The 21,336-nt window shown below is 42.9% G+C and overlaps 1 protein-coding gene across 1 annotated transcript in view; it reads right to left on the bottom strand.

The window, feature by feature from the left end:
* LOC146361200 (von Willebrand factor D and EGF domain-containing protein) overlaps window positions 1-20,026 on the bottom strand; it is a 43,267-nt gene extending 23,241 nt beyond the window's left edge. The window contains exons 1-19 of the mRNA XM_084921999.1: window positions 19,729-20,026; window positions 15,338-15,522; window positions 14,892-15,120; window positions 14,562-14,627; window positions 14,202-14,434; window positions 11,547-11,636; window positions 11,316-11,457; window positions 10,663-10,880; window positions 9,581-9,654; window positions 9,200-9,476; window positions 8,830-9,032; window positions 7,804-8,708; window positions 7,517-7,653; window positions 7,274-7,435; window positions 7,062-7,166; window positions 4,970-5,084; window positions 3,080-3,351; window positions 2,736-2,955; window positions 2,410-2,547 (exon numbers count right to left, since the gene is read on the bottom strand). Of these exons, the coding sequence (XP_084778125.1) occupies window positions 2,410-2,547; window positions 2,736-2,955; window positions 3,080-3,351; window positions 4,970-5,084; window positions 7,062-7,166; window positions 7,274-7,435; window positions 7,517-7,653; window positions 7,804-8,708; window positions 8,830-9,032; window positions 9,200-9,476; window positions 9,581-9,654; window positions 10,663-10,880; window positions 11,316-11,457; window positions 11,547-11,636; window positions 14,202-14,434; window positions 14,562-14,627; window positions 14,892-15,120; window positions 15,338-15,522; window positions 19,729-19,831 (3,874 nt within the window). The 5' untranslated portion in view covers window positions 19,832-20,026. The remainder of the gene's footprint in view (window positions 1-2,409; window positions 2,548-2,735; window positions 2,956-3,079; window positions 3,352-4,969; window positions 5,085-7,061; window positions 7,167-7,273; window positions 7,436-7,516; window positions 7,654-7,803; window positions 8,709-8,829; window positions 9,033-9,199; window positions 9,477-9,580; window positions 9,655-10,662; window positions 10,881-11,315; window positions 11,458-11,546; window positions 11,637-14,201; window positions 14,435-14,561; window positions 14,628-14,891; window positions 15,121-15,337; window positions 15,523-19,728) is intronic.
* Between the last annotated feature and the right edge of the window lie 1,310 nt (window positions 20,027-21,336).

The raw sequence follows: 21,336 nt of genomic DNA, 5'->3' as shown, positions 1-21,336 counted from the left end.
ATATTCACCTTGACAAGTATGGGTACGTGCACCAGTGTTGTGCTCGTAGCATGCTGTTAACTTCTCATCTTCAGTTAACAATATCTTTGTGGTTAAAATCCAGGAACCAAAAGTGAAACAATTCCCGTAGACACCCATAAATCCTGGAGTTAGGAACGTGGCTGCTCTGCCTAACTCAGGGGTGTCGAACCCCAGGCCTCGAGGGCCGGTGTCCCTGCAGGTTTTAGATATCACCCTGGGTCAACACACCTGAACCAAATGATAAGTTAATTACCAGGCCTCAGGAGAACTTCAAGACATGTTGAGGAGGTCGTTTAGCCATTTAAATCAGCTGTGTTGGATCAAGGACACATCTAAAACCTGCAGGACACCGGCCCTCGAGGCCTGGAGTTCGACACCTGTGCACTAACTAATGTCTCTAGATTAGATTTAATGGAATTATGTAATAAATATCAAGCTGTGAAGTAGAAACCAGTCTACATGGTTCAGCTTTGCTGAGGAAAATTCTAGTATTTTAGTGGTCTGTTAATTAACACTGACTGTGAAACTGCACACTCATTGGCTAACGCCTTATGACTTCAAAAAAAAAGATGAAGTCACAACCAGAGGTCGGCACCATAAAATCATCAGGATCTGAGGTCAAAGCAGAGGGCCATTTTACATTAGGCTTCTTTCCTCCCAGAAGTCTCATTGTAACCAAAAGAATCGCCCACTACTGATCATTAAATAGAATGCAGGTTTATGGCAGGATTTGTATTGTGGCAAGTATCTTAATTGAGATAGCATTTCTTCGTCACGTCACCATAGCTGCCTAAAGACACGGTTATGTTCCTTGAATGTTGGAGAAAAAAGACAGATCTCTGCATGCCTGAAAAATAATAACCGATTAGCCATTAGCCTTGAAAATTTTGGGAACACCCTCTTTGACCTAAAACAAAGTGTGCTTCAACATCGAGGCATTTCCCACCGACTGGCACAGATTGCAACAATATAAAGGAAACAAATCAAGCTGCAGGTTTGCAACAGCAGAAGTTACCATATTATGCATGTATTTTTATATAATTACTGAGTTTTGGTGGAAGCCAAAAGTCTTTCCAAAACAACGTGAGCGGTCACAGTACAAGGCAGCACTATCAGCCATCTGGTTTCCATTCACTGCTGAGTGCTCCTCCGTGACACACGGCTCCAATGAACGAATTCACTCTTTTTTTGGATAGCTGCTTTAATTTAAATGTAGTTGGAACAACAACAAAATTAGCTACAAGTTTGCTGGAATGCTCGAACCAATATCACAGCAACAAACAGATGAACATATGATAAATGCTGCTGGGAAATGAATAGAGAAATTGACTATTTTTTTATTATGTGAGGCTGTAAACTGTACAGAGGGGCTACACCCTCTCAGACAACAGCAGTGTCTGATAAACTCAGGGCTGTTTTGGAAAGCAGGATTAACTATAGGAAAATAAGTGGTCTCGTTTGGGCACCGTGACGCCACCTGACGTTACTTAATCACGCCTAGCTTCCTGTCAGTTTCTGCTCAAGACATATACTATTGTGGTCAGAAGTTTACATCCACTCATCATGGGCACGAATGTCACGGCAATTTTGGGCTTTTAATGATTTCTTTGAACTGTTCTTTTTCCGGGGTGGAATGATTGCACAGCATGCAATGGGACAATGCTGTACAGCACTGTACAGTTAATGACTTCAAAAAAACAAGAACTGGGCGCACACGTTTGAAGTTATGTTGGATTTTCTCTAATCCACACTGGGCCAAAAGTGTACATACAGGCTAAAATACAGACAAACACTCCCACTAATATTTTGTCGGGTCCCTTATGTCATTTAGCAAGTTGCACCTCGACCAGATGCGTTTGGTAGCCTTAACCAAGCTTCTGGTTCAGTCTGGTTATCTGACCACTCATCATGGAAGAGTTGGTTTGCATTAGGGTCAGTTAGCCATAGACTTCTATACAATCTGGCTTCTTCTTGAAACCAGAGGGGTCACCCCCTGTTGGGTATTATAAATAATTCACAATTAAAGAACTTCCACACTGCCTTAATATTTCCAGACCTAGAAGCTACATTTTCTGTCACTTATTCTGGTGACAGGGGCAGCAGTTTAAGCAGGCCTCCCTCTCAACAGCCACCTCCTCTCTCTTATGGGGGGCAGAAGCAGATATATTCCCAAGCCGGCTGAAAGACATAATCTCACCAGGTCTGCCTAGGGGTCCACTCCCATTTGGACATGCTGGGAAAACCTCAATTAGCAGGCATGCAGGAGGCATCCACCTCAATGGCTCCTTTAAATGTGGAGGAGCAGAGGCTCACGAATGAGTGTCTCTTAGTGGAGCTCCATTTTTTATAAACTGCCTATGGGTAGTAATGCAGTAAGCCCATACTTACCAGTGCACGAAGTCCCATTTCCCACCATTCCTTTGGGGCAGGGGCCGCAGCCATAAGAGCCAAAGCTGTTGAAGCACTGCACTCCCGGAAAACAGGGCTTCCTTTCACATTCATTGATATCCTCCAGACACGTTAAACCTGCCAAAAACACACACAGAGGATGTTGATTCTGTAATCAAAAACCATCACTGGGATTAATCCTCCGCGACTGCAAACATGTGATGTCAGAACAGCCCATTGTGTCTAAACAAAACAGCCTTAAACATCAAGGGCTTTTATTTTGTTCATTTTTGATTAAAAATCTTTAGGTTTTTAATCATTCTTACCTCGCAGCCCTGCAGGACACTCGCACCTGTACCCACCGACCACGTTGATGCACTTGCTGCCCAAGCATGGAGCCGACAGACATTCGTCTATGTCGTCAGCGCAGAGTTTGCCCTGAGTACCGTCGGGACACACACACAGGTACTTCCCACTGCCGGCAGGAAAGTTAATATCTGTCACGCATGAGCCTCCATTCTGGCAGCCACACGGCACCACGACAATCTGTGTTGCAGATGGGAAACACAGACACTGCTGAGGAATGTCTGGATTTTATTAATATCTAACAACATCAGTGTATCACATTTACATCAGCAGACTACTGCTTAGCAGCTTATCCTCACTCTACCTCCACAGTGAAGGTGCTCTGGGCGTTACACTCGTCAGACAGCGTAAAGCGGACAGAGCTGCCCGTCCGGAGCCCCTCCTTCTCTGGAACTGATGGGACCCTCCAGATAAGGAGGCCAGCAGGGGAGAGGACAGCACCTTCTGGTCCCTCTTCCAGCTGGAAGAGAAGCGCCGAGCCCTCGGGGTCCGATGCAGTAAACTGGAAGACGAAGTTCTCGCTGGAGAATGTCTGCAAGTCGCTTTGAGGCCGGTGGAAGGTCGGAGGCTTGTTGACTGATAATGCAGACAAAAACAGACTGAGATGCACTTCATCCCACCTCTTATTCCCACCGTACTATTTACTGTCTTCCTACTACAAGCGTTTGATGACAGGAGCTTCCTGTGCTGAAATAAGCTCTTTACAGGGAACCCTGGTTTGGCAAAAACACACCTCCAGGCTTGTTCTGGAACAATCATTGTAAGCACGCATGTCCACCTCTGGACTTGAGCTTTTCTTTTCTTTTCAGCTTTATTTCCCAGTAATGTTTTGGCTGAGGTATGCCACATTAAACAAGAGCTAGACTGAAAATCAGTGGCAACAGGTCTGATGGAGTGACAGATCCAGATTTGACTTTCTTGGTTCAAATCATTGTCAGTATGTACAGAGGAGGTCAGCAGAGAGCTACAACAGTGAGTGACTACAGCCATCTGTAAAACACGGTGGAGGCCCTGTCATGGTTTCGGCTCCATTTCAGTCAGTGGTGTTGGAAAACTTCTCAAAATTGATCAATTATGAACACAGAAAAGTACCATCATATTTTGAGCTACTATGCAATACTATCTGGAAAGCATCTGATAGACAGTAGCTTCATTTTTCATCACGACAATGATCCCAAACACATTGCCAATGCAATAAATACCTGGATAGAAAAACACACAGTGGAACACTATCAGTCATGGATTGGCCTCCCCAGAGCCCGGACCTCAACATTATTGAAGCAGTGTGGGATCATGTGGACAGAGAACAGAACAAAAGGCAGAAACATCCAAAGAAGAGCTTTGAATGTCCTTAAAGGAGCCTGGAGAACTATTCCTGAAGACAACTTAAAGAAATCACAAGAAAGCTGCTTAAGAGAGTTCAGACTGTGCTGAAGAATAAAAATGGTCACACCAAATATTGACTTTCAAGCTCGTTAGAATTGTACAAACTCTGTTTTTGCCTCATATACTGTATGTACATACATGTTTATGCGTTTCCTGCCTTCCTAAAAGAGGATTTTCACTTTATTTTGTACTAAAGTGTAAACCGATATTGGTGGACAGCAGCGTCAGTATGAATCATAACTGTATATTTATTATATAAGATGAATATACAGCTTAATTTTTATTGATGCATTCAAGTTCATCTGTATATTGTGTTTTATTCTTGTGCATTTATTCCTCTGTTTTCTACTTTGTAGTTGAGTTGTGAGAAGTGAAAACTGAGAAAATAAAATCCATTTATACGCTTTAATCCTTAAAGTAAGACTAACTGTTACGCTGGTCATTTATTCCAGCGTCCCTTTGCTTTTTGCATGAATCTTGCCTGTCTGTGCTGCTGTGGAAACCAACCATGTGATTTACTCCCACTCTGAGAGTGGTTAAGTGGCAGGTCAGGGCATGCTGGGAAACCTAAACCTCTGCTCCTTTGATCTGCTAATGGAGACAAACAGGACCACAGTTGGATGGCTACCACTGCACTGACACGGTGAGATAAATGCCTTTTTTCCCTGATGTTGTTCATCTCGAGTGGACTGCAAGGCAGATAGAAAACCAAGTAAACGGGGAGAATTTAATGATGGTTCTGAGTTTGTTTAGGTAGAAAAGGTTGTTCTCCTTTCAGACGGTGAGATCCACTTCGAGTTGTGTGTACCTTGGTTCACAGACCAGGTGAATTTGGAGGCGTCTGGGTCACAGAGGAGGCAAGGACTGCTGGGATTGGAGTCTCCTGCTGCAAAACACATCCCATCGATGTTGCATGTCCGCTCCTGACAAACAAAGAGAAGCAAAACAGATCTGCTTGTGTACTCACTTTTTTTTTTTCAATATTAGCATGTTTTCACATTTTAAAACACATTTTTTCAGGTGTTTTGTTTAGTGATGAACAGGAAATCAGCTCTAAACACACATCTCTACTGAAGTTAATTCAGTTTAGCTCAGTCTTGGCAGCCACATGTCTACATACTGTTTGTCTACAGCTGTTTGTGTGTTTTTGCTCTGGGCTGTTTGTCTGTCTCCCATAAAACACAGTTCCAGGAACAACAGGACCCCTCACGTACCTCTTTTACACTGAATGTAGAGATTTTAAATAACCAACTGCTGCGCTGCTGCTGCTGTAGTCGTTCAAGCAGCAGACCGTCTCGCCCCCCCCAACAGCATGTAAAATGCCTCATCACACTTTTCCACTAAACACCCACTGAATCACATCTGCATCCTCAATCAGCATCCCCTACTAGCACGAACAAACATTGGAGTGTCCAGGTTTTCATAACATGTCACCTGTTGAGACCATGTGAATAAAAACAGACCAGCAAAAACAGAGCAGGCTGTCTCACAGCCTAATTTATGGGCCTATTGTCTCCTCCAGTGCCTAACAACTGTCCCTGTGCTCTTCTAGTACAAGTGTTTTGCCGTTCTTCAGCTGATGGCTCGGAACAAAGTTTATTTTAGCAATTATGATTTTGTGGATACTTACACACTATGGTTAGTCTTATTTATAAACTGTAAATGAAACAAGGGTATACATTTTGGTTTTTAAAAAGAAGTTAAACCATTGTGAAAGCTTCGTAAACAAAAGAGAAAAATGATCATATGTCTCACTTGACCCATCCATCCACCCATGACCACAGTAAACATTTTATGACGTGTTTATGATCTTAACTGCTGGTTTCAAGTCTAAAGCTTCCATCACACAGGCCTAAGGACTAGTTAGCAATGATTTGCCAACCACTGGTTGCTAAGGAAAAGTACAAATTCCTCGACCGGTTAACGAGTGATTACTGGCAGTTGCTAGCATAAAACTGATTGCCAAGATGTATATGGTGCTTTCAAAGGGTGATCTACTGACCTGCAAGCACTGTCCACCCAGAATTGTCATAGGACCACTTGGTCAATGGGTAACATATAAGCCTATTGGCCATTTGCAATAACAAGATAACAATAACAAGATAATAACAAGAAGTTTTTAAATAATAAATGTAACTCAATTACAATAAAAGTACGGTGGCCCCTAGAGACAAAGCATGCACAAACTCCAAAACACAACGGAAGTGCTCCAGGACGCTAGGGGCAGTGTTGAGCTCGATTTGCAAAAACAACCCGGCAAGTTTGTTGCAAACACATGGAGTTGGATACCGGCGGAAAACACCTGCAAGGATGGAACAACCACACTCATATATATTCAAATAATTTTAAAAAAATGTTCATTTACCTGTTACTACCACACACCAAATCCGGTCGTTGGTACTTCCTGGCTTGTGTAGCCACTAGGTAACAAAAGCTTGCACGTGCTTCGGAGCTTGTATGTGCTTTGGAATTTGTACGTGCTTTGGAATTTGTATGTGCTCTGTCTCTAGGGGCCACCGTAGAAAAGCACATAAACCAAGATTAAAACTTCTGAAATGTATATAGTGACTGAAACTTTACAATAAAGCAACTGTTTCCTATGATCGACATCAGGGCAAATAAAGAATTTTAAAATTGTGAAAAGTAGCAAATGGGATTTCTCAAATTAAGGGCTCCAGATGGACAAACATCCATATTTTGGCATTTTTTCGACTTCCCTACCCTTTTATGAGTGATTTACAAACAAAAAATAAAGATGGCAAACAAATGATGCCAATTTTAATAATGAATAATAATAAAAATAATACTTTTTATTAAGATGTTATCCATCTTAATGAAAAGTATTATTTTTATTAGCTTCCCAAGAACAAAAACATTGCTCCGTCTTGCATGCGAGTTACCTTTAACTTACAGAGTCCAGAGCGCGAGGCCTCACAGACCTGACAAATACCATCGTAGATTGTCAGTGTCTTTGCCTGGCTGTACTGAGAGCCGTCATTGCTGACCTAGTACAGAAAAAGAGGAAGGCGATAATGCAAAGACCTTTAGACAAAGCAGTCAACACCTAACAAAAGAGATTTTAATTCCAAGTTAAAATGAGAATGAGCCTTGCCTTAATCTCCCAGCGTGCGTATGGTTTGTCATCCATCATGAAGTCTTCTGTATTGATGGCAGCAGTGCTCAGAGATGGTACAGCACAGTCTAAAGCCTTGGAGCTGAGGAAGGTGGCTTTTGTTCGCTGTTTTTCCCCTGGAACCCACGCTTTGTTTATGTACTGCAGAAGGAATCCAAAGGAAAGGTGAACAAAACAGCACTTGAACTCTCTTAATTGATTTTAGCCTTAGCCTCCTCTCACCTTCAGTCTAGTGGCATAGCAGCTTAGGTCAGGAGAGTCAATGAAACCGAGGCCAAAGACCCGAATGCTGCGACAGTCGAAAACTCGAATATCACAGAGGCCACTGTTCTCCAAATCGGTTATCTCAACCGGTTGGCCTATTAGAAGAGAGACTGGTCAAAGGCAAGTTTTTTTTGACTTGATATAACTAATTTCAAGTTTTAAGAGATTAGTATCAGTGTGACTTTTAATCTACTTTACTCTGTAGTTGTATGTTTGGTATATGTATAACTGTTCCTGATACTCACTGACAGCCAGGCTGCAGTCATGGAAGCTGTAGTTGGGAAAACACTGGCAACCCCACTCTGTACACTCTCCATTTCCATTGCAGAAATTGGGGCATCGCAGCGCAGTAATCACTTCCCCATGCGTTCCCGGTGTACTGGCCACCTCCAAGGCTCTGTGGGTCAAATTTTCCAGCAGCTTTCTCTCACACTCATTCTCCAGGTATGGCAACAGTGCCTCTTCCCATCCCAGGTCATCTTTAAGCTGTAGGTCTAGCATGCAGAGATCCACTGCCTCACCAAGGCGGCGTCCCAGCAGCTCCCGGCACACTGCTCCAACAGTGGAGTTGACCAAAGCCAGTTGGCATACTTCAAGGGCTTTGGCTGAGGTGAGACCACTTGGCGTGGGCCACTGGGGTTGCACCTCTGGTCGAGCTTCCACCTGGTGATCCTCTGGGAAAAAGTAGGCGTAGCTTCCCAGATCAGCCTGGCTTAGGCTCTGTGCCATTAACACAGGCTGGAATGACGCCTGTCTCTTTGGCCTGTCAACAGAAAGCAGAAGATCCTTTCTGAACTCATCGTCCAGTTCAGGATCCCTGTCACTGTGTTGATTATTCTTGCCGTGAAACCAGAGGTGCCGCCTCTCGACAGGGTGACTGCTGAAGGCAGATATATCCAGAATGCTTTCCTCTTTTTCCAGGCTCTTGATGTATTCGACTGTTGTGTCCATTGAGGGGAACACAGATGTGTAATCCACATTATCATATGCTATGCAGTCTGAGTGAGCAGAGGGATTGTACAAGTTTCTCATCCCCCTTCCAGCTTCTTGAGAAGTGCTGGATCCTGTTTGGCACCGACAGAAAGGCCTCCTGAGGTCCTGTGTCATACCAGGAGGTGTTTTGTCAAATAAACTCTCACCAGGAGCTATCCTAACACACACAAAGTAAAGGAAAACAAATAACGTTGTGGAGACTTCAACTGAATTATGGTGGCAATAAGGAAAGATTATAATTCTGAAAATTAGAAATCTACACTGTGTCCCAGACTGACCTCCAGGTTTCTATGAAGCTGTGCAAGTCATCAGGGCCATAGAACCCACCGTCGGAGGCCTGGAAGTCATTGTTGCCGTTCCGGTCGAAGGTGCCACAGAGGCCTTGCGTGTTTCCATAGTCCACGCTGGGTGCCCGGACAGACAGGCTCATCCCCCAATCACCAACATCAGCCCTAACAAAGGCCCCGGAAGGAAAGATCAACTACAAGAGGAGAGTCACATCCAACAGCTAGTTAACATAGTCTCCTCATGCATTAAAAATTCAACTTATATGACAGATCTGAATGAAGGACAGATCATTCTTGCATGATTTTACCATGAATTTAGCCAAATAACTAGACACCAGTTTCCAAATGTCCAGATACCTACGGTGACCTTCTTCCCTTGGTGGGACTCCAGCACCCTGACCCGACTCCCCTCACTGTCACCGAGGTTCTTAAGATCAAGCTGTGGCCTCGTTTCCTGCGGTTGCCCATTGCACATGTCAAAGATGGCAAGCTCGTTCCCCTCTCGCACTACAACGCCGCAGTTACATGCAACGGAGTAGTGTCGACTGCTGCAGTCCCACTGGCGAGAATGGACTTCGAATTCCCTGGAGAGGCTCTGGTAAAGGACAAATGTGCCAGTCTGGTGGTTCTCGTAACGCCTGAAAAGGAAATGCAGATTTTTTAATAAGAATTTAAAGACTTCAACTGTTGCACTAACTGCCCTATAAATGGATTCATTTAACAAAAGCTGGAGGTAAGTTACCTGCCATCTAGTGTAATGATATGCGGGTCAGTCAAAGAGTAGCACGTGGAAGTGGGAATATCCTGGACCGTGACCTGGGGGTGGGAGGTAGAGGTCACCAGAAGAAAGATTAAGGGGGCTATACCCTCTAACCCTGTGGTCTTAGGCTTTGATGTTTTCACTGAACACAGATGAAAAAGCTCCTCAGAGACAGAGTGTCTGGAGGGCTGACATCACATCTTATATAATGTCACCGCTTGTATGGACACAACTAATGACTGCTTAGAGAGGCGCTCTTTAAGTATTATGTCAAACCATCAAACAAGTGCATGTTTGGTCCTGAACCACAACCTCTCCTTCAGTGTTAAAAAGAACTGTATAATTGTGTGTATGTGTAAACAGTATGATGGAAAAACCTGCTATTTGGAGCCATTGTAGTACTTCTCTTTAATTAAAGTAATACTTTCATTCGACATTTAGCTTTAGAAGCTGGTCCTCTCTTCCTGTTAGGCATAATGGAATCCATTGAAATGCCACTTGAAGACCCTCTATTTATCCTGAATAAGTCCAGGAACCCATTTAAGGACTGTGTTTATTGTAGGACCCTAGCACAAAGCGTCCATGGTGCCACAAACCCAGCTTTTACCCACTTGTGACCCTATAGAACTTATTAAAAGCTCCTCAAGGGCCAGAGGAGAGCCTTTGTGTGACAGTTTTTCCAAAAAATAAAGTCCTCTTAAGGTTGCTCCACATGCCACATTTAACTTGCATGCCTCAGATTCCAGCTGTTGCCCAAACCTCCTCAGGGTTTCCTTCCAAGATCCTCATGAATGGTTTTAAATTTATTTCAAAAGTGGAAAAATCGTCAAGCATCTCTCAATCTGCCTCAAGGATATTGTGTAGGACAACTGTAGCTGCAATTTCTAGCTCTTCAGATCCCAGCAGACTCTGTATTCACCACACAAACAAAACCATTTCCAAAACTTTGTACACATAAAATGTAAATAAAAACAGAATGCAATGACTTGAAAACTTCATATAATCATATTTTATTCTGTTTTTATCCACACGAACAATCTGTCGTTCTAAATGACCTCACTCACTTTGAGGGATGTCGGGACGTAGCTTCTCCAAAGGCGTGGTGCAGAGGATCCAGGTGAAGCACTGATCAGGCTCATGCGGTTCCCATCACGTGTGAAATCAGTCACAGCAGTGACAAAAAACTTTGCCCAACCGCAGCTGCCTTCACTGCAGGTGTTTGGCTGGAGCTCCACCTGGCAGGCGGACAGCACCACGTTGGAGACCTCATCGCCAAGGCTGTCTGTGGATGTCAACACAGCAGTAAATTAATGTTAACAGACAGCACACAGCTGCCTGCACAACTGTAATGATGTCTTTCTTAGCCGGCTTCAATGCGATGATGTACAAGGTGAGTCTGGGAATAACAATAATAAGATCCCAGAGGAAATGAGAAATGCTTGAAATTGTTTTGATTGTTTTATTAATGCGCGACTGTGGCCTCAGTAGTTAATTCAGCTGCTCTAATTTGTGTTTGGTGATTTTTGTTAATTACCCAATAACGGGTACATTAATGCTTAAATGGGGGTAATATTTGTCCAACTGTAGTGGTTGCTGCAGGCAGTACTTAACTAAATTGCAGGTTAACTTTAAATATACTCAAGCTGTAGATTTATTATGTCCTTGCAGATAAAGGTGATGACACAGACTCTATCTCCTGTTTTCCCACAGGTCTGACCTGGATCGTTGACAGTCAGAGCCAGAGGGACTCCACACTGGTGGCCAATGTTGGAGGTGAAGCAGGGGATGGGGACGGTACTGTGGACGGTCACCTCGTGCTCCTTACTGTTCTCTGCTATGTGGAGCACATCTGGAGAGAACTGAGGAGAAAGGAATAAGAGTCTATGAGGTTCTCACTGAGAAATGAAACCAAACTGGGGTTTTAAAACAGAGTCAGAGGAGGCTTTACCTTCAGTCCAGCGTAGAAACTCTCACTTTCTTTTGAAGTCGATCTTGTGTGGCTGGAGTTGGCTCTGAAAGTCGACACACTGCAGGAGAACTACAGGGGAAATATCAGCTGAAGCATGAAGTCTGAATCAGCTGCTTTTAAATCATTTTTTCATCCGACTTAACAACAAAGCCAGACCCCAAAACCCCTTTATGGTTAGGAAACCATCTCAACTCTTTATCCATAACTATTGGTTTCTTATTTTAACCATTTATCCACTACCTTTAGTGGCTACTGAAGAACAAGCATGATGATGGGACATGAACAGCAGAAACTGTAGCTACAAATAAACGCATGCATCAAATAGATAAATAACCAAACAATGAGCAAAAGTGGTTGGACTATGTCTCTAAACCTAAACATGCTAGATACTGATAATGGACAACAAAAAACAAAAATGAAAACGAGTTCAAAGAGACTTTAAAGCGATGGCTACAGTGAGTCTACGTAGAGGTCGGCATTCACTCAAACTTTAACCTCAGTCTGGGTTCTTGGCTAGCTTTGTGTTAGCATCAGCAAACATCGCTTGTTAAACTATGAATCTGAAAACTGAGAAACACTAAATCTGGATGTTTAAATAAATCATTTATCCAATTCTTTACTGTTAGCTACAGCAATCGGTTTACCTAATAACGTCTAACATTTTATACATTTTAGCTAGTTTTTCAGTTGTTTATTGTACATGTTTGGCTCAAAATCTAAATGCGCCGTTCTGATTTCCACTGCTTGTAGTTTTTTACACACTTACTAGTTTTATATTTTTAGCCAGCAATATCAGCTGTTAGCATTCTTTTAGTGACCAAGTCCAATGTATTTTCACTTTATAATTGTTTTCATTTAACTCGTGTAATGCATTTATTTTCTTTCAGTTACAGTTTCTGCTGTTCAAGTCCCATCATCACATTTGTCCTTCATATACTTTTTTCTTGTTGTCTTTTTTCAGATCAGTTGAGCTAATCTACCCCTGCTACAGAAGTACACACTGGGGTACTTGTAGCCCTTTCTGTGAATCACTGATCTAAGAGAAGTAAAAGATGAAGGTATACTGGAGTTTGAAACCACCTTTCACATTTTGATTGCTCAAACAAACTTGAGCTATGGAACTGTCAACTGATGTTGATAAACGAGAGTGGAAGAGTGCATTACCTTTTCACACTGTGTTATGAAAAAGACCAGCAGTGTGCAACTGTCACTGTATTGGTGATTCATCAAAATGTTTCCAGATATAGCTCATAACACAGCAAACCAATGCTCCAAAAGCACTAATATTTAACTTCATGGTTTAAAAGAAATGAAGATGACCTCTGATCCTGCCCAGCTGCTATATCAACACACGCTAAAGACGAGCCCCATGAGCAAACCCAGCCCTCCGTAACATCTGCTAGACCAAACTAACACAACCCCGGTGTCCAGACATGGGAGCAACGCGGTCCACAGCTGCAAGATGACAAAAACTGGGAGTGACATCACCTCGGTGTCAAATAGTATCACGCTGAAAAATCGAATAACTTTGTGTTTCCTAGCAACATATCATTTCTCAAGGAAATGAAAGCTATCAGCAGCCTGCACAGTCTGGCTGTATGGAAATGAGGCTGTGCATCAGCGTGTTGACATCCTGGAAAGACAAAGGTCAATCATAACAGTTTTTACTCCAGTGCAGGGCAGAAGTGCAGCTACTCAGCGTCAGCTTCAGCTGCAAGAAGGCAATCTTGTCGACAGCTACTCATATTTAGTTGTCATTTTAACCAATCTTTGGATTTCTTTATTCTTTTTCTGCTGTCTGGTTTTCGTACTATTAGCAATTATTCTTCCTGGTAAATCTTCAGTTCTTCTGATTATTGTCTTGCATACTGAGCTTTCAAAACAAAGCTAAATTCGATCCTCCTAGGACACAAAGATGACGTCAAAGAAAATCCACGTGGTTTATTGAATAAACGATTTCCATCGCCCTAAAGGCAACCTGGTAAAGAAATAAAGCTGCTGGCATAAAAAAACAAACAAAGGAAAACTTTGGCAGCCCCAAAACCCAAGTACCCAAGAATTTTGAAAAAGGAAAGCCACATGGACAACTCTGGAACCAGAAAATACACATTTTGGGATTTAGGCAAATGATAACGTGCAAAACTTCTCTTCATCTGCAAGAAGGCATCATCCAAACAGCTGACAAGATGGTATCTCACAAGAAACATCCAGATTTAATGTCTATATTTAATATAACCCAAACACTTCCTTTATCGTTGTGCAAGAACAGCCACACTATTGCATGAATGAAGAGTTGCCAAGATATCAACATAAGAAACAGCTTTATTTTATATACGTGCGTCGGTTCATGTAAAAATAACTTCCTAGAATTCACTGTGAAGATGTGAATGGAGATCGGCGTAAATGGGGCACATATGGAGCAAGGCTTTTCCAACCTGCAACTGATTTAACTTCCCCACCCTTTTCTTGCATTCTCTCGACTGCATATGACACATGTTGCTTCTCTGCTTTTTCTCTGTGAGCCTGAACTCATGAAAAAAAAAAATCAGTTCAGCATGATCATGGGCCACTCGAGGAGGTCAAACCCATCACATGTGCTCCCCAAAACTTTCAACACGGTCTGGCAGGAATTACCGTTTCTCCAAGCCTGAAGCGAACGCCATCCATCTCCACCACAGAGAAGGGCTTCAGCGTGGCTTCCTGTCTGATCTCGGCCTTCATGCTATGGCTGATGTGTCTGGCCCAAACCACCTGGAAGCCCAGCGTCTGGCTCCATGGTGGCGAGACGAAGGAGCACCTCAGGTGGACGCTGTGGCCGATGAGCTCTGCAGTGATCACCGGTCGGGAGGGCAGAGACGGGACGGCCTCTGAAAGCAGATTTGGGCAGTTGCTGAAGTCACAATAATTGGTTTTCTTTTTAATTTTTTACAGTAAATTGAGGATGCAGGGACCTTCTTTATACAGAGATGAACACATATTTTAAGAGTCTTGTACCTTTGCATTGACCGTTGACTTCCACCTCCCCTGCTGGGCATAGCCTGGGCCCCAAATCTGAAGCAACTGAAAGATGAGATTCATCAAATATCTTTCTACTATTAGGCTAAAAACATATACCATAATTCATCTCTGTAATCTAAGAATAAAGTTAATTCAGTGAGGTTTTCGTTTTCTCATCCAAATGAATCCCTTACAGTGGCTTGGCCAAACCATCCAACCTCAGGTTTCCTTTATTAAGGTCTTGCTGATATTTCCATCTATATCAGCTCCAACACTTTCATTAAACTTTGAACTTCTACAGCAAAAATAAAGCAGATGAATGCTCACCTTTTGCACAGTATCCCATGCACCCCTGCGTTGGCTGCAAGTAGTAAACCATGAACTCTCCACAGTTTCGCACCTTGACAGGGATACGGAAAAGGCAGCAGTCTTTGGAACTTCCGTGGAAGAACTGCCAGGTGGCACAGGCGGAGAGCTGGCGGATCTCGCCAGGACGTGGCAGTGAGGTGTCTTTCAGTGACAGCCACACCGGAGCCTGGGTACCACAGCGGTTCATCTGCAGGAGGCCGCAAACAGAAACAGTCATTACCTTTATAGAAGTGGTTATTATACCCTGCACCTGTACTGGAGGTGTCTATTATATCACTTGTTTGAATGATAGATATTTAATGGTACTTTTTGGCAGTGAAGGAAGCAGTCAGTGTAGAGACTTGAAGGAATGTGAGCACAGACACCTCTGTGACAGAACTTGCCTGTCATTTTGACCATTTTACCTCAACACAGGCGGTCGGCATCTCTGCTGGCTTGTTGTTGATCCAGAACCTGTACCAGCCTGGTGACAGCGAGTGGTCACAGATCAGATCCTGGATGGCGGTGTTCTGGATTTCAGTGGAGTCAAAGTCGACACTTCGATAAGGATTGCTCAAACTCCGATGACCTCCCGGGTAACACTCTGGAGCTGAGAACAAGAATGACAAAGATGTCAAACTGAGAACTCGTGAAAGGGAAGGGGTAAAGACGCCAAAATAATGTGGAAAAGAAGACTGTGCTTTGGCATTTTCAATTTGTTCATATGCCTTAAACAAAAAGCTACAGAGAGCGTATGTTATGAGAACCTTAAGTTGATGATGTTCTCTTGGAAGCTTGCCTCTGCAGGAAAAAGCAGTGTTTTCAAACCTTAAACCCCTTCCTCTCAATCCATCTGCTTTGAGCTAAAGGAAATGAAAACTGGACATGATTAGATCAGGTCTTTATCTGTGTCAGAGTCCTGCTGTTTAGTTGTGTAAAAGACAGACATTGCAGAGGTAGACAAAACAAAATCACAAGACTTTAGGTGAAAACTTTTAACTTTTACTCTTTTTTTGTTTCCTATGCCACTTCACACTGACCTATGAATCATTCAAGGATAAAAAAGGCCCCACCTCAAGTGATGAACCAGCGTTGTATCTACACATAATAGACAATTTTTTAAAAAAAGAAACTGATTTAAAATGTATCTTTAGGCACTATGTTACTAGCAGCCTTTCAGAAAAACACATCGTTTGTTCCCATTTTTTTAGTTGGATCTATAAAAAATGCAAATGTTCAACAGTGAGTGTTTACAGGCAACTGTTAAACACAGTGGAGTCTATGTCATTGTTGATGCTGCATTTCAGTCTGTGGTGTTGGAGATCTTGTCAAAATTGATGGAATATGAACACAGAAACGGTGCCATCAGATTTTGATCCACCATCTAATACCATCTGGAAATCATCTGATTGGTAACAGCTTCTTTTTTCATCATGACAATGATCCCAAACGCACTGCCAATGCAATAAAAGCACACCTGCATAGAAAAACACACAGTGGAACACTATCAGTCATGGATCGGCCTCCTCAGATCCCGGACCTCAACATTATTTAAGCAGTGTGGGATCATGTTGACAGAAAACAGAACAAAAGGCTTTGAATGTCCTTCAAGAAGCTTGGAGAACTAGCAGACTCAAGACTTTTGCACACTAAAGTACACTCAATATCAAAGTTAATTGAGCCTAATTCTCAGTCTTGCAAAGCCACAAAAAGGTGAAAAAACAATCAGTTATACACTAAACGGACATAAGCCTCGGTTTAAAGTTGAGGATGAAGGATTTAACTGAGCAGCCTTTAGTTTTAACTTCAGTATGACCTTCTGATTTGATCTCTAAACCCAGGAGTGAGAAAACAGTGTGTTTATTATAACAGAAGAATTATGTGACGAACCAGTAAGTGACCAAAACTCAAAGCTGTCTAAAGGAAAAGGTGACAAACAGAAACAATTTGCTGTTTTGTGTATAGGGTGTTGAACATCTCACCCCCACAGGTTATCTAAATTGCCTAGAATAACAGAAATTCCAGTGAGCCTCTCGCTTCTCTTAACTCGCCCCAGGAAAGGACGCTAAAACCAACGGCACATGACAGGCCTCTGAACACCGCCTGCAGCTGGAAGCTGAGAATACCGGAGAAATTATTTCCACCAAACACGTACTTTTCCACACCGCCACACTCCCAAAAGCTCTACATCTGTGGAGTGAAATAGGTCAAACTTGTCAGCAGAGGTCTTTGTTAACAAACCTTAGAGGCAGATGAGTAAAGTCACATCAGGGAAAACAAATGTATTTAGGGTATTTAGGATGTTTTAGGAGCCACAAAGTCATGATTGGGCAGGGTAAAGTTGCCGCCAGTGATCCCAAGCCTAAACAAGGGCTTACCGGCTGGTCTGCGTGCTGACAGCCTCTTGAAACCAAATGCTTTTGTTTACACTGTCGCCTGTCTGAGCGTCCACCTCGTCTGGAAGCTCCGCTGACAAGATTCGAGGTCACAGGTTGTCCAAACAACCGGGGCTTCAAGGAGGAGGTGCTGCTGGCTAAACTGTTCCAATTGGCGTCTTAATGAGTTTACAAAGAAGTGGGGGAGGTAAATGAGTAGGGCCCCTGGAGGGTTTAGAGTTATCCCACTGGGATGGAAGACCCTCAGGAGCCCAGATGTGCAGGGACTTAACTGGGAATACTCCAGTGTCTCAGCAAAAGTGTTGTGTTATCACCAAGGGAGTTGTTGGCCTTTTTCCCAGAGGGCCCACAGTCAGAAACTACACAGTCAGACCACCAGAGAAAGGGCAAAGAGCCTGAATGAAATGTGAAAATGCTAAAATGATAGGATGATGATAAGTTACTCTCACTGATGAAAGCATTTTTGGTGAAGGGTAACACTTATAATGCTTCATTGTCTTTATTTAAAAACACAGTTTGAAGCAGTAATGATAGATAACCAGAAAATACATATTTTGCCCCAAGTTCCTTAAAGAGGTTGGAAAGTGTCATTTATACTACTGACAGACCCCGAAACTCTTTAATAAAACCTCAGACTTCAGGGAAAGTGAAGAAGTCTCTCATTGTGTTGGATTGTTAATCTCTAGTTAGTCTTGGGGAGGAAGAACTTTAAAAGAGAGGAATTTCAACAGGATGTTTCAGGAAGAGGATGAGGATAAGTGGTTGTGTAAAGAACAGGTAGTCATTAGGACATTATTACATGACAACACGAGTCTGTACTCACAGGTCGGCCTTCACCTGTCTTTGAACCCAACCTTCATTTTGTTCTGAGCAGCACACCTGTAAATTTTTTTTTATCACTGTACAGTGATGCTGTTGTGTTCATAAAGGGGACCAATCTCTCTCTCTCTCTGTCACACACACACACACACACACACACACACACACACACACACACACACACACACACACATGCTAAAAACCTTGAGACTTATAATTCACATATATACCTAATGATAACTTTATTAGGTACATCGTTTTAACTAATTACAAAGCAGCAACTTCATGCACTTCGGTATGTAGCCAAGTCAAGATGAACGGTTAAAGTTCAATATGAGCATGAGAATGGGAAAAAAGTCGATTTAAGTGACTGTAAATGTGGCATGGTTGTTGGAGGTTCAGCTGGTTTTAACACTTTTTGTTCATGGTACATCTGCAAGGTCAGCAGGTTAAATGTACTATTTTACTTGATAAGCTTTTTCTTTTCTTTACTACTGAATGTCACGTACAAATCAATAGAAGGCTGCAGTCAACAGGACAAAATGTGCTCAAATTGTGGTAAACTTTGCTTTGTCTGGAAACCTCTGGGAGGACCCCACAGTGTTTCATTTTATGACTTAAAGTTTACAATGGTGTGCTTTGATCTGCTGCTGGACGCCCTGCAGACAAAGATGTGAGCGAGATCGAAGACAGGGTGACAGGTTGGAGTAAACTGAGCGCATTTTTGTTACAGTCAGGACTCGTAATCGGCACAATTGCAGCTCCAAGATTTTCTTTGTTTTGGTCATTGCATTCACTCCCATCCTAAATTCTGACAGCTGGGAAAACAGCAGCTCACCAAATCTGACCTTTATGTGGACCTTTTTACAGTCCTCTTTGAAATCCCAGCAAGGGAAGAAGACCAGGGAGAGCAACAATCCCTTGAAATTACTGTATAATATTAAGTAACAGTGAATTATACTCTTTAATGAGTCATAACTCTGTTTTCTGATCTTGTTTCAATTATGACCACTTAACTTCCTGCTCTCTTCACAAGTTTGACACTTTTATTTCCATTTGGGTTCAACTTGCCACATTTTTTCCAAATGATAATCAGCTCCATGTTGATGAATTAAAGCCCACACATGCACGACTTTATCTCTAAATGACGGGAAAATAACCCCATTGCATGAAAGGGAAAAGAAACTTGTGATCAGATAATAATTTCTGCACCAATCAAGAATCTTTTAAAAACATCTTTAGATCAGAAGGAGAGAAAAAAATATATTTTCTCCAGATTCAAACATCTAATTATTGTTTCTCTCTGTCTCTTTCTGATTGGCTTGGCTGTGTTCTGGTGCCTTTGAAGGGTCCATTTAACAGTTTGGAGCTGAGTGATGGGAATGCAGTCCATGTCACCCAGATTTCTTTTCTTTTCTTTCTTATTTTTTTTTTTTTTACACATAACACTTTCTTATCTCTGCATTCCATTTAAGAACACATTTCGAAGTCCGCTCTCAGTCTCGCCTTTTGCATCTGCTTCTATTTCAGCTCAGATCATGGCAAAGTCTTCAAACTAGTCTTTAAAAAACCCGGTGCGTTTGAACAAGGCATGCACTTACCATGTTGCGCTATTGCCGCTAATTGCACGACCCCCAGCAGCAGAGCGATGCGTAAAAATCCAAAGAACGACAGGCGCACTGAACCAAATGCGCAACAGACCATGACTGCGGCTCCAGGTTAAACAGATGCAGCAGGCTCGGACCAGTCCACGGGTCCCATTGAAAGTTTGGAGAAATGTGGCGAAAGTGGCGCAAAGTGCACTTTGTCTCTCCTCCGCGCATTCGCGTTTTGGTGATTAGAGGAAAGCTTGCGCTCCGCTCGCGGGAGACTGGCTTTCAGATCACTGAGAGAGAATAAGAAGAGGAGGGGAGGGGGTGAGAGTAAATCACGGAGATGGTAGGTGGGTCCTCTCCTCTGTAATCCCCCGAAACATCACGTGGCCACAAATCAATTAATCATCCATCCCATTAGTCTTCATCAGAGCTGCACAAACACGCCGTGCTCCTTGCGGGCTGTTTAGACCTACGGCTGGAGAGCCTGGGGACGCAAAGCTGTGCGTCAGTGTGAGCAAAGTGAAACTAAAACAACAGCGTCACAGAAGCCCACCAGGGAGAACATGTGCATGTTTCGTAACGTTCCCCTCCTCAACCACAGCGGAATTACTTTTAAGTCTTTAAATCCCATTTTATGTGTTTTGCCGCTTTCTGCACATGGATGAAATAAACACGCATTTTTGAGCAAAAACATCACAAATTTTCGCAGAGACAACATCTCTGCAGCAGACCGCGCACACTGTGTAACTGCAGTGCATATGTGCGCTCCTGTGCAGCTGTATGTACTCAGCTCATGCAGTGAGAGCACGAGTGCAGCTGCGGAGGAAGTGAACGTCCAGTCAGGCTTTACTTTAGAGGAACAGGATTATAAAATGATGCACGAGAAATGAACAGAGTTACTCATAACTCATAGGTTGTTAGCAGACACTGCAGATAAACAAAGAATGCACTGATTTAGAGGCATATATCCAAGCAAATGCTTCAGAACTGCTGGCACAGGGGGCACATGAGAGCCCCAAAATGTTTTCTCATTCTTAATTGATATCAGATTTTAGGACCTGTTTTGTCATGTTTCTTGTTTTGCAATGTTTACATTGTTCCCTGTAACAATGTAAACATTGCCAGTTTGGCAGGAAATATGCTGGACTAAGAAAGACCTTCTGTTAAAAAAACAAAACGTCAGGATGCCGGCGCATATTGCTTCAAACCTGGATAAATGTAGTTCAGCTTTAATGGTGCCTTCGCAGATGTGCAAGTTACCTCTGGCATGCGCGCTAATGACACACCCACGTACCAACATGGACGGTGGCTTTGAAGTGTGACCTGATGACAAGTCAGATCATCCCTCTGGTCTTATTAGTTTCCCACTTCACAGCAATCAGCTCAGTCCACCTAAATAAGGGGTTTCCTGGCTCAGAGTGTGTCTTTGGGGTTGACTTACATACCAAAGCAATCCTAGTCTGCATAGAGTTTACAGCTAACAACTCAATGTTAGCTTAGACCAGTCATGCAGGTCTAGAGACAGTTTGGCAACCGCTTAGCAACGTTTGGTCGCTAGGGAAAAATTTGTATTTCCAAAGTTTTGGAGTTCGCTGGTAGATGCCACAGATTATG

Source organism: Perissodus microlepis, chromosome 23, assembly GCF_051167445.1.
Source record: "Perissodus microlepis isolate ML-2025 ecotype Zambia chromosome 23, ASM5116744v1, whole genome shotgun sequence".
NCBI lineage: Eukaryota > Metazoa > Chordata > Actinopteri > Cichliformes > Cichlidae > Perissodus > Perissodus microlepis.
This window is presented reverse-complemented; position numbering and strand designations above follow the sequence as displayed.